The 13309-nt window shown below is 41.9% G+C and overlaps 1 protein-coding gene across 1 annotated transcript; it reads left to right on the top strand.

Moving 5' to 3' along the window:
• The first annotated feature begins 2996 nt into the window (after positions 1 to 2996).
• adora1b (adenosine A1 receptor b) lies at positions 2997 to 7293 on the top strand. The gene is made up of 2 exons (XM_035657068.1): positions 2997 to 3411; positions 4995 to 7293. The coding sequence occupies exons 1-2, from the start codon at positions 3071 to 3073 to the stop codon at positions 5794 to 5796; spliced, it is 1143 nt and encodes a 380-aa protein (XP_035512961.1). The 5' UTR covers positions 2997 to 3070; the 3' UTR covers positions 5797 to 7293.
• Positions 7294 to 13309: the final 6016 nt, after the last annotated feature.

The raw sequence follows: 13309 nt of genomic DNA, 5'->3' as shown, positions 1-13309 counted from the left end.
TTGTTTTCCTTGTAATAACCCTGCAATAGTATTCCTCGACAGCCCCAGTCTTGTTTGAAATGGCTAAACTGTTTTCCTGGAGGGAGTCCTGGCTAATAGGACGCCTTTGGAAGTCTTTGGCTGTGTTAATAATGTTGTTGCTGTCTGGTTCAGCAGTCCGCTGAGAACACCACTGCAGTTCATCGCCAGGGCTTTTTTTTTAATGACTGAGCAATATTGTTTTTGAACCCAGTTCAACAGAAAAGACACTGGGGAGGAAACTGCTATGTGATCTTTTCTCATTTGAATATGGACATGGCTCAGTGCTTGGTCCTTCATCCCTGCAGTTGAAGCCTTCATATAAATTGTGCCGTGTCAGAGCAAAAAGGTTGATGTGCTTTACAAGCTGTGAGCGCTCCACACTGTGCCCATTAGTGGGTTTCTCTGTCATCTATAAGAATTATTTTTATATTTAATGAATAGATTTTGTTAAAAGCAGTCAACCATTCAACTGAACAGCCTCATTTTTTATCCAGTCAAAAAACTCTTGATCTGGGTTTTAGAAGGCCACATATAAACTGTGGACATTTTCTATCTTTGATTCAGGACTCAGCAGCTAAAAGAGCGTTGAACTGTAGAATCTGTCTCATGAAACCAAAGCACTCTGCACTTCACTGGCCACACATCCCCAAATGGCAAAATGTGACGTTTACTGAAGCATTTCCTTATTTCACTGTGGGCATGGCAGTTGGTGTAACTGAATTGTAAGTCACACGATTGTTAAACTCGACTTCCTCGCTGAAAGGCCTTTCAGCGAGGAAGTCAAGCTAAGTCTGTATGAGATACAGGGACTGTTTTACATCTCACACATTGCAGTGAAAACATTGACTGTGAACAAGCACAAACAGCACCATGAGGTCTGTAGGCCACATCGAACATGACTGTGTTCCCTGAGTCTCTAAGCTGCTGAAAAGAGAAGCACATTTAGAAAACAGCAGCCTGAAAGGATGGAGTAAGCCTCTTTGCGGATCCCTTTCCTTCTCTCTACTGAGGCTTGATGAACTATAACAGTGGAATTTGTACAGATTGACAACTAATTGAAAAAGTGCAAGGAAAGGAAGGAAATCCCACCTTGACCGAGAGGCTTATTTCGAAGTAAAAACATTCAGAATCTCTCTTAATTTCAGGCCTAAGTGTGTTAGTTGACACCATTTGCTCTACAATGATTGATTTCTCAGGCATTACCACCACGCTTATGCTCATTAAAATGTCACAAGTGGATCTGATGCCAATCACCGCGAGCAGACCATATGGCTGCTTCCTCCCTCACTGTACATTGGCTGACCTCTAAACCTCACACTGACATCTCTAAACCATGATACTGGTCACAGATGGAGACTGTTTCAGCGGAGCTCCTGCTGACTCTTGGCCGTCCTGCTATCATGCAGTCTCCCGGTGTGAATATTGACTACAGTTCTATCCTGCTTTGCTTTTTGTTTTTGTTTCACTCTGAATCATGTGCCAACTGTCAGCTGAAAGCCAGGACTTCCCCTCTGCCTTCTTCCATACGTTACAGTGAGTGAGCGCAGTGCACCATCTGGGACGCCTTCTCATCCAGTCTACACAGTCAATCTCTGCCTGTGGATGTCAAAATAGAGATCCTGCCATGGTCAGAGAGTTCAAGCAGCTGCATGCTGTTGACCTCTGAACCACAGCGAGGGAGCTCAAGATGCCAGTGCTGTACTTCACTCCTGTATGTTTGCAGCACTCGACTACTCAAGGTTGTTTTCTGACAGGGCAGGTATTATGTCGCTGGGATACTGCACCTGAATGATCCAGTCAGAAGAGGGAAATATCATTTTTCCTCAAAGAAAGCTAAAGATGTGTTTTTTAAAGGGCAGATCAATAGGTCTCTCCTGTTTTTTTATAGATTTCCTATTAGTTTGGAGGATGGGGCTATGCGCAGGCTCAGAGTGGAGGTCTTTGAAGTCTGTAGCACATGAATATATTTAGAATGACCTGAATATCTATTTGCATTACAGATGCACTTTTCTCTGAGGTGTTTTGAATTAAGTGTAGTTGGTAAAAGAGGCACAAAAAGTGGAATTCACATTGTGAGTGTGTATTGTGCCACTGTTTACTCAGTCCTTTATCACTTAAGGAATTGTTTATAAGCTAATGACATTTTCCTTAGCTTTATCTGTGTTATTTTTCTGTCAGCTTTGGCAGTTCAGTGCCTCACCTCTTATCAGAACAACGGGGCAAAAGAGCAAGGTCCACTAGCATCTGAAAGGGTGTGGGAGAAAGGCGCGCATGGCGGTATAGGATAGAAAATAGGTGCGAGTTCAAATCACCTCTGCACTACCTGACTTCCTTGGGACGGTCCCGCGGAAGGCTACAGCGGCGTTCGTTTATTCCTGCATCGGAAAATGAAGAAATCGCACGCAGCAACGGAATCGGATGAACTATAACCAAGATAACACTTTAGAGACTCAAAGTCAGCAGATTCGAAAAGGTGTGAAAAAATCCCACAGCTATTTCCGACAACTGCATTACCGCTCTTACTGCACAGCGAGGGAGAGAGAAAGAGGGGGCACCCGCCTGCACAGCTGATGCAAGTGTGCGCGCCTCCATCCAGAAGATGCTTTGTTAAAACCCGCTTTGTTGAATGAAAAAAAAAAAAAAAAACGTAGACTGATGAAGATGAAGCGCCCTCTTGGATAAATCAAAACGCATGGGGAAGGATGCTGCTCTCACTAGGAGCAGGTGTATTCAGCCAAGTGGAGGCGCAGGACACAGAGCAGGAGCGAACAGCCACCGGACCACCACACCTGCTCCAAAAGGAAAAACCCCCTCATCCTTAGATATGCTGCTGGTTAACGAGCTTCTCCACTCTCAAAATAACTGGATTTTTATTGTCAGTTATTTATGGTAACCAGGAGAATGTGGGCACCGTGAAACTGATGGACGCGCAGCTCGTTTGGAAAATACTACACTGACAAAAAAGAAAGGACTGCTCTGTGCTCTGTTGGCTTCTTATAAGCCTGCTTCTCTGAAATCAATCTTATCAAGGACATCATTATCTGCAAGGATGCCCGGAGCACTTTTATCAGCGCAGTCGCTCTACATAGGGATGGAGGTGGTGATTGCAGTCGCGTCTGTGATCGGGAATGTAATGGTGGTTTGGGCGGTGAAAATTAATAAATCGTTGCGAGATACCACGTTTTGTTTCATCGTCTCCCTGGCTCTGGCGGATATTGCAGTGGGAGCTCTCGTCATCCCTTTGGCCATCACTATCAGCATTGGACTCCAAACTCACTTTTACAGCTGCCTGCTGGTGGCGTGCACGGTGCTGGTGCTGACGCAAAGTTCAATCCTGGCCCTTCTAGCTATTGCAATTGACCGCTATCTCAGGGTCAAGATCCCGACCAGGTAATCCACACATGAAAATAAGGAGATTCACAGACTCACTTATTCTCACCGTCTGCGCTTTAAGGAGAGGTGGCAGGGATGGTGGTGATGGCACTGTTTTGTTTCTCAGGAAAAAAAGCCTCCTCACAAACAGCACAGCTCCAGCGCTGTGTTCCAGGGCATCAGTGTCCTCATGGGTCTTGTTTTACTTCACAGGATGCATCCATCCTGTCAGTCCCATATGCATATAGGTCTGACTCACCAGCACTGACATGACAGCTAACCAGAGCATGGCTGATCAACCAACAGCTTCAATTAGGTCCTCTGTTCTCAAGATTGCTAATATGTGTGGAAGATTAGTACAGTGACAGAATGTGTACGTGTGGCTGTAGGGTTGCATACAGGAGGGCACAAAAGATGTCAGGTTTGCTGTCAATGACTTTCAGTCTCCTTATTGTATTTGAAGCAGCCAGCCAGGCTGAAACAAAAGACTGAGAAGTGTGATGAAAGGCTGAGGAGATAAGCTTAGTGGAAGAGGGGAATTTATTGTCTGAGAATATTGTCTGTGTTAGCCTGTTAACTTTTTATCTCCTGTCTACGACTTCCAGGCTTTTGATAGTACTTTATCAGGAATTTTAGCTCTTGAATGCTTATTAAGTATAAAACCATCCAAGCATAATGGTGTCTGCCTTAGGAGTTGCTCTGCTCCCTTTCCACAACTTGATTTTTCCTTTTTTTTTCTCACACTTCCCGTTGTTTGATCAGTATCTGATCTCCTCGGAGCAGAGCGGCTCGGTGTGTGAATAACAATATTCTTGCTGTGCAGACACAGACCTAAGTTAACACATACATCCCTAATCGATACTAATCCAAGACATGGCATCTGTGACAGCCAGGCTAAATTGCAGTGTTTTCTTTTGCCTCCGGCTATACTTAAGCAAAGGTCAGGTTATTGTAATGCCCAATATTCCCCTTACAATTACAACATCAGCACATAGCCATTTATAATCCAAAGGGGATAAATTGTTGTACTACACACTTTCCAACATGAATTGGACCAGATAGCTGTATTCATCCCCGCCTCTAGGCAAGTATGAGTCTCTCTGTGTCATATCTTGTTTACTGGACAGCAGTGATACGATTTCAGAGCTTCTGCACCTTTTTCTCCCTCCTACTTCTTATCCAGAAAACCCTATAAACAATGAAAAAGTCAAACCTGTAAAATCTGTTGTAGCACGCCAAGAACTGCAGCTTGTGTCCACTGAAGCGCTGTAATAAATTAGTAGGCAATATTGAGCCAATTTTAAGAACTGTAATTTAGTTTTGCCGCCCTGAACAAAAGAAGCATGAAAAGCAGCAGTGCTGCAAAGGGCAAGGTTTACTGATAAGGGTTTGCAAAGCGTGTCTTATTCAAGTGGAAATATGTGCTGCAGGGAGCTGTGTGTAAAGTGTCAAAGGGCTTTGTATTTTAAACAATAGGAATCACACATTTTGTCAGTCCAAGGACACTGCCAAAATGAAAAATTAAGTAAAGAAAGCATGAATGCTCTGACAGCGCTGTGAAAGAAAGTGCTGACATGATGCTGTGTCGTTTGCTCCGGCAGGTACAAGCGGGTGGTGACCACCCAGCGAGCTGGGCTGGCAGTGGTGATATGCTGGACAGTGGCTTTCATCGTGGGACTCACACCCATGTTAGGCTGGAACAACCTGAGGCGCCTCCAGCAGAACGGTTCCATCAGCTCTGACCTCATTATCACCTGCCAGTTCGAAAACGTCATCAGCATGGACTACATGGTCTATTTCAACTTTTTCGGCTGGGTGCTGCCACCGCTGCTGCTCATGTTGGTCATCTACGCAGAGATCTTCTACATGATCCACAAGCAACTTAACAATAAGAAGTTCACCACCAGTCACACAGACCCCAACAAGTACTATGACAAGGAACTGAATCTTGCTAAATCGCTGGCCCTGGTCCTTTTTCTTTTTGCCATCAGCTGGCTTCCCCTCCACATCATCAACTGCATCACACTCTTCTGCCCTGAGTGCAAAAAGCCCATTGTTCTCCTCTACATCGCCATCCTGCTCACCCACGGCAACTCTGCTGTCAACCCAATTGTCTACGCTTTCCGCATTAAGAAGTTCCGCACGGCCTTCAGGAAAATCTGGCAACAGTACTTATGCTGCAAGGACACACCACCTCTGGAGATTCAGCCCAGCGACAGGAAAGAGATGCCCAATCCAGAGCCACAGCAGGCGACACCAGCGTTGCCCCCTCAGGCAAAAACTCTAAACTCTGATCTGACACCGCAGCAGCCACCTCCCCCTGAGCAGCAGCAGGACCAAATGACTGAACCACAACAACGGCCTAAAGAACATCCGCCCTTACTGGAGCAGAATGCGGTCTAAGCCAAGGAACTGATCTGATTGCTGGGAAAGTAATGATCAATGCACGAGCATTGGTTCTCTCCTCATTTGAATGTATTCTAATGAGGAGCATGAAGTGCTACAGTGCTGTAGTGACTGAGGCGACTTGGTAAATCTCAAACACTGGACGATCATTTACTTTTACTCAGGAGGAGTGTATGTACTCAAAGTTTGGTCAGAGTAACAACAAAAGACAAAAAGGATATCTATAAACTTGCAATAATAGAAGTCTTTTTGACAGTGGCTGTCTATCTTAGTAACAGACTGAAGGCATTAAGCTTTAATGTTTTTTTTGGTGTAAACATTACAAAATGTGCAATATAAGTTATTGTGGTTGGTCAGTATCACATTATCAAATGTTATAACTTGCTATAAAATCAAAGTTTCTACGTTCAATACAGCAGGTTCATCTTACTACTGTAATACTGTGTGTATGTTTAAACTGGCAGTGGCTGAAGAATATGAATGTAATAATAATGTAAATAAGGGACTACAGCAGTACAGCTGTGAATGCTCATCTCTTCTTCGGGGTCTTAATCGCACAACAGTGGTAGAGCGAGTGACACTATGGGAGAGATTTTTGCAGCAACGAGGTGTGTATGTGCTGATAGAAGGGTTTTGTAATCCCTTAGCTCTTTTCCACTGGAGTCCCTCAGTGATCCAGCAGCACTGATCCATTACGGAGAAGATGGACAGGGATAGGAAGCAAGCAGCTGGAGGGAATGGGAGGTTTTAACCTTTTTGAAGCTGCGTGCAGGAGACTCCTGGCTGCAGGACGACAGCTACTCATGGGAGAGAATGACAAGATGCACTTAAACCTCATGTTTATCCAGCCTCCATGCCAGCTGGTGGTGGTAGCGGGGTTTTCCTTTTTTCCCTTCATGGATTCATAATAACCTTATCACAACTTACCACTAAACACAGTGGCTTCCATGGCCTTATTCTGTATTTTAAAGTAGTACTAGTATGGACTGGACAAGAAAAGACAACCTGAAGATTGTGAGTATCTTTACTACACTGTCAGCTCAACATTTTGCATAATGCCAAACTGGGGCATCTGTAGATTAGTTAAGTTATGTTCAATGCCACTGACATAAAAACATTGTATGAGAATGTAAAGTAATTATGTTCGGTCTCTTGTAAAGACTCTCAACTCTGGACAAGAATGTGCACTGATGTTCTCCTAAGTGGGTGGGTTAGGGTTACAATCTCTTACGTAAGGTTAAGCCTTTTCATTGCGGTCTTGACAAACATCTCCTGGGCATGAGCAGGCAGTGAACACAGCACGGATGGCTGAAAGGACAGTGTCAACAGAAACCTTAATGCAATCCACAGCACCTGTATCTTGATTTGTCTGAAATGTATGGGCCCGGTGGACTGTACATAACACACAGTTACTAACATAATGTATAACATAACATGCTTTCTATAGGTAATGCTATTTACAACCTAGGTTTACAGTCTTGATTCCGATAGAATAGTGAAATATACACATTTGTGTTTATTATGTTATAGCTTGATGAAACCTCTGGTGAAAATGTGACCACTGAGCAGAAAGCTAAACTCTGTCACCTTGAAATTACATTTACTTTATAAACAACAACTAATTGTTGTTGCAAATACATTTGAAGGAAATGCCGTCCAGATTTTGTTTTCTATTAAAGGGTGTAACATTTAGGAGATTGACAGATTTGGCATATAATATGCATCAGAACATATTCTATGTTTTAATTAGTGTATAATCACCTAGAATCATAGTGTTTTTGTTACCCTAGAATGAGAGGTTGCCCTCCGTGGAGGCTTCCATGTTTCTACAGAAGGAGAAACCAAAAACTGGCTCTAGATAGGGCTGTTTGCGTTTTTCGGCGTTTTACAGCCACTGTTATTTCTCTGAGTGTGAGTGAATTGCAAGTGAGTGAAATGCAATGTGAAACTACACCACTAGATGCCACCAAATCCTACACACTGGTTCTTTAATATGGGGAAACTTTGTTAATTTATGTATGTGGTAAGTCGCAAAAATATTAGTGAGAAAAATGTTCACTGAGAACGCATTTGATTAGTTTTCTGCTAAAATGTCAAATGTAGCAAAAAAATCTGTGACTAGAGCCCGACTGACAAGGTTTTTTTGAGGGAAAAAAATTGAGATTACTGATTTGGCTGCCAATATAGTGAGTTTCTGAGCTGGAATCAGGGTATTTAAGCTAAACATATTTAATATGTTAAATAATTTAACATATAGGCTACATTGTCAACCAATACTAGAAATGAACACTGAAAAAATAAGGTATAAATAAAAGTAGATAAACAAGCCTTTTTGCCCTTTATACCGGAAAAAAACAATATCGGCTGATAATATCTGCCAGCCAATATGTCGGTAGGGGTCTAGTACTGCATTATTAAACTTTTTATTGATATATTTGTGACTCCTGTGCATTGGATAACTGCCTCTTGGCCAGGTTGTCATTGTAAATGAGAATTGGTTCTCAGTTGACATATCTGGTTAAATAAAGGTAAAAAAAAATAAATAAAAAGTAGAGCTTTGTTTATTCAAATACATGTTTGAACATAATCCAGGTAGTGATTACATTTGTCACTACAACATGACTGGTATATCAATTTAGTAATCTATAAATGTAGCCTAATTTCTTACGAGACAGAGTTGCACAGTCAAGTACTTCCTAATCCACTCATCCAATCATATGACTACAATCATTACTTTTATACTAACAATATACCACATGATGACTTATGTGAAATATATAGTTCCCCTCATCTCTATGGAGATTCTTTCAGCTCATTGTTTTGGTTTTCTGTTCAACAACTTAAGTGTTTTGGTTTTTCACCTTTGTTTCCAGCAGGAACAGGATGCTACTGATACGGATAGCAACTAGCAGCTAAGATGTTTTTCTCAGGAGTTAGCCAGACCAAAACAGAGCTAAAAGAAGAGTGAATATTGGATTTACATTCACCACGGGGGCATAAACATGTTCCAAATGAAAGCTAATGTTGCTACGTACCTGGTAGCTGTCTTAATAAGCAGCTGTTGTTGACAGTATTAACTTAAAAGATGATTAAAAGAATAATTAGTTCATGCAGGTTTGAAGATAAAGATGCAAATAGTCCTCATCAATCCGTTCCTTCCAAAGTCAGCAATTCCTTTAACTGAGGTACAACCACCCACCAACCCAGTGTGTATCTATTCATTTTTTTTCTTTTTTAAAGAATGATAAATAGGTTATTTTCTACCTATTCAGTCCTCCCGACGAGTCAGCACTTCCTGAGTTGTAATTATTCCACAACGATCAACACCTTAAGCCCTGGATATCTCAACTTTCTTTTGGTACCTTGCTGCAGTTCCGCAGCACTGTCAGAATTCTCATTACTGTGGTGCAATAATGCAGCGAGTGGCTCTTAGATAACAGTCAAGAGTTGTCACAGCGCTGACAACCCATTTCTCTCCTCAGTGTACAAATTCCTTTGATATTTGGTGACATATAAAGTTCCTGGAGAGACCACATAATCCTAGTAAAGACGGTTCACTCCTGCTGTGTCTGCGAGATCTGCACCTCTCGAGTTGTGAACAGACTCACTTCAGTCTCCTCTTTCAGATATAACTCAATCCATACAGTAGAAAATATACTAGACATGTGAACACTTCTATGTTATATAGTACTGAGCAGGAAGCTTATATAAATCAATAATCTGGCTCAATATTATGAATATTTTACACACAGTATAACACTAAGAATTCAGTCTTGGAGGCTTTTCTTATTTTGACTTGGTTTCCTGGGCAAAGAAGCTTCAGTTTTCAGGGAAGGATTGAATATCAAGTTGAAGGAGATTTCAGATAAGATCTACAAATAAGAGGAAAGGAAATACTGGAGCTGTGTGTTTCCAATAGAACAGCAGAGGTGACCTTTCCCTGCAGTGACCTTCTGTCCTTGGGGCTAATGTGGGTGTAAACCACAGATCCTAAGAGGAAGAAAGGGGCCTCTCTTTCCACCACCTCATATTGACATTCAGTAGTAAAATCAGCTCAGGTTCAGGGTGTACCAACTTTGTACTTTATGAAACCACAGATGTTGTAACATGTGTGCTTATTGGATTCAGTAAAAGCTTTGGTGCATATTTGCAAGGGAAATTCTCCGAAAATGTGAATTGTGGTAATCATGTGTTGGAATCAAGTCAAATTAATATCTGAGTATTGTAATAACAGCAGCGCAAGTGCAAATTTCCTCAGGGTGGTTTGCTTCAACCATGTTTCAGGTCAATATTAACTGACATTGATCTTCCAATCCCCCAAAGCCCTTCTGTACCTCCACTAGGACACGCTGAGGGGAAAATGCATGCCTTGATATTTATGTCTTGGTGAAGGGCTTTTTTTCATTAAAAATGGAGGGGCGGTTTGATCCACCTGGGCTCTGATCAGGCGGCATGAATAAGCAAGCATGTTGTGCCCCGGGTGCAACTGCACAACAGGAAACAAGGCTCCTTGTCAGAACACTTTATATACCATCACAACATCTGTCTTAGGTAACAGCTGTAACACCGCTCTGACGCAGACCTGTGAAAGATAAAGGAGGGATAACACGTCATAAAATAGGCATTATTATCCAGTCACACAAGCATTCACAGTATGATGGTGTTATACAGTAAAGCACAGAACAAAATCCACCATGGTATATGGCTGATTGTTGGCATTGTTCTGCATGTTTGATTTCACAGGAAAGCAATCAGTCATAAAAACAAGGCTACCAATTTTGCCTCTGCTGGAAGAGCATCTGTGTCAGACCCATCTGTGTTCTGGTACAGCAATGTGGGAGCATCAGTTCCTTGTTGGCTGCATCTGGACTGATGAGCATAAAAATGAGAGGGTGCAAAGAAAAAATGAGTGGATGCAAATTTACAGCAGATGGAAAATTTGCATCCAGTAGCAACTGAACATGGCATATGAAGATGTAATGACATGCAGCGTATTTTGTGATATCGCAAGCAATTACACAAAGCAGATTTACTGCCATCATCTTTAGCTGTGAATGTGACCTAAAGCCACTGTAACACAATTGTGTGATCAATTGTGTTTTAGAAACGGTTTCATCCCACCCACTAAACCTTTGAGAAAAAGCAATAAGGGCTCATAGCATGTGTGAAAAGCCTTCAATAAAACAGCATTAGTCCTGCAAATAAAACAAACTCATTTCCCCAACAATCAATTATTCACAAAACAGGCTTACAAAATTAGAACAACATCAATATTTTATCTCCCCTTTTAAAAAAAATTAAATCTCTGCCTCAGGAGGTATTTTGAAAATGCAGCCTTGAAGCAAGGTTGTAAAATGCAGGATAAGATTGCCATCTGTGTGAACCCAGGCTAAAGCGAAGACATAATAAATGGTTTCATAAGGTTTTTATTGAGCAGATCGAACAGAGAGGGTTTTAAGTTTTGTTTAGTAGCAGAATTCATTTCCTTGAGTAAGTAGCACATTCTCCTTATACAGTAGTGGCTGTTAAAGCTTGATGCTGCATTTTCTTCCTGACACCAATTCCCTGTACCAGAGCTCTATTTCTAACTCTCTTCTGGCCTCATTGACTGTGCTTATGGCAGACTGCCACCTGCTGGTAAATAATATTATGGTATGTTTAATTAAAACTGAGCAGTGCCAGGAGGACTCACTGTTGATCTGGCTCTCTGATGGAGGGTACCAAGGTCACATCTGGTTCCTTCATTAAGCTTCTCCCACAGGTCCTGATGGCTACTTCAGTGTCCATATACTTATATTTAAAATCTTCTGATGGTGGTTCTAAAGATCGGCTTGGCTAATTAATATCCTCAAGACACTAGAATTAGATCACAGATAGAGGATAGAGCCAAAACGAAAACCCCACTGCATGCATTTATACATTCAATACACAATTTAGCCACATGGTACATTGTGCTCAGAGTTTTAATTCGGTAGAACAAGAAAATGCAGTTCAGAGGAATAGAGAGTAGAGATAGCTCATTATCTATTGTAATCACAAACAACATTGTTTTGCGACCGGTGATTGAAGTTGTTGATTATCTTATCAAGATACCAAAGATAAGATCCAGAAAATGTTCCCACATCCACATCGTAAAATTACCCACACACTGTCATTGTTGTTTCTGTTGTCAAGAGACCCACTATGAACTTCAGTACCTGTAAAGTAAAAAGACTAAATTCAGGGTTTTATTTCTTTATTCCTCTGGCACTTTAAACCGGGTTCTTGTGGTTAAAGTGCTATGCTTGAGACAACATTAAGCTAGATGTATTGCTGTCCACTTCAGCAACATGAGCAATGAACACTGAGTCATCAGCAAATGTATAACCACCAACAGTAATGTCAGGGTTCAAGTTGTTTTGCTGCATTACTGGAAAATGACACAGCATGTTCACAACGATCTAGGTTTATGTCCTGAAGGGAAATGCAGCATTTATTGTAGGCCACACAAGTTCAAACTCTAGCAACCCCACATACGGTAGCCCAGCAAACACACATCAAAAGGAGGCATAATTGCCTGCCTCAACAAGTCTGAACTAAAGTGTGCAGAGCCAGCTGAAGTGCTGAGCCTGACTCACTTCCTGCCTGCTATCAGCTGCTTGTCCTTTATCAGGAAGGGGAAATTCCCATCCATTTTCCCATTTTCTGAAACTGTGATTTTAAAAACCTGTTAAGTGGACTTCCTTCCATGACCTCCTTCTTATTTGGGGGGGGGGTGTTATCTGTAATCTGCAACAAAGCACTTTTTTTGGTTTACAGGCTCACTGTTCCTTGTGGCAGAATTTGAAAACAACTCTTAAAAAAGTTATGGAGGCGTTGCTCCATATGGAGTTAAACAAGCAATAATAATATTTGGTGCAATCAGAGCTCCCATCGTGGCCCATGTTGTCACTCCCTGTGGCTGTGCTCTGGATGGCAGAGGATGGAACGCCTATAAAGGCCACTGCTTATGACTGGCAGTAATTAGCTTTTAATGGTGGTGGTGAAAGATGGCTGTCCATAAAGTCAACACAACTGCCTGGATTTGCTCTGCAGTTGCAGCCCACGCCTCAGCAGACACAGTCTGCCTTCATGCATGGCTCTCAGCCAAACCCGCCTGGTGCGTCTTAGTGATATTATATAATTACAAGAACTCATACAAATTGTCTACAGTATCACTTAAAATTATATCTCCCTGGGGCAGTCTGGTGGCCTAGGGGTTAAGGCGCCGACCATGAACCACAACGTCCCTGGTTTGTTTCCGGCCTGGAACTTTTGTTGTATGTCATTCCCCATCTCACACTCTCTTCATATCCTGTCATCTTTCAGCTGTCACTATCTAATTAAGACAGAAGATGCCAAAGAGTATGTGTATATATCATATGTCATGATAATTTCCCATTCTCACACAGGTGACTCATGTACACAACTAAGATGATATGTTTGGTTCTCATAAAGCCACAAGTTACTCAACAAAGCACCACAAGTGTTA

Source organism: Morone saxatilis, unplaced genomic scaffold (assembly GCF_004916995.1).
Source record: "Morone saxatilis isolate NCDOM2014 unplaced genomic scaffold, NCSU_SB_2.0 Contig15, whole genome shotgun sequence".
Lineage (NCBI taxonomy): Eukaryota > Metazoa > Chordata > Actinopteri > Moronidae > Morone > Morone saxatilis.
The sequence above is the reverse complement of the archived record's forward strand: the minus strand, read 5'-3'. Positions and strand labels throughout refer to the sequence as shown.

What these genes read in the sequence shown, in the direction of transcription:
- adora1b (XM_035657068.1), top strand. Translation starts at nt 3,071, where the DNA reads ATGCCCGGAGCACTTTTATCAGCGCAGTCGCTCTACATAGGGATGGAG. An exon ending in AGGGTCAAGATCCCGACCAG is followed by an intron (nt 3,412 to 4,994) that starts GTAATCCACACA and finishes TTGCTCCGGCAG; the next exon opens with GTACAAGCGGGTGGTGACCA.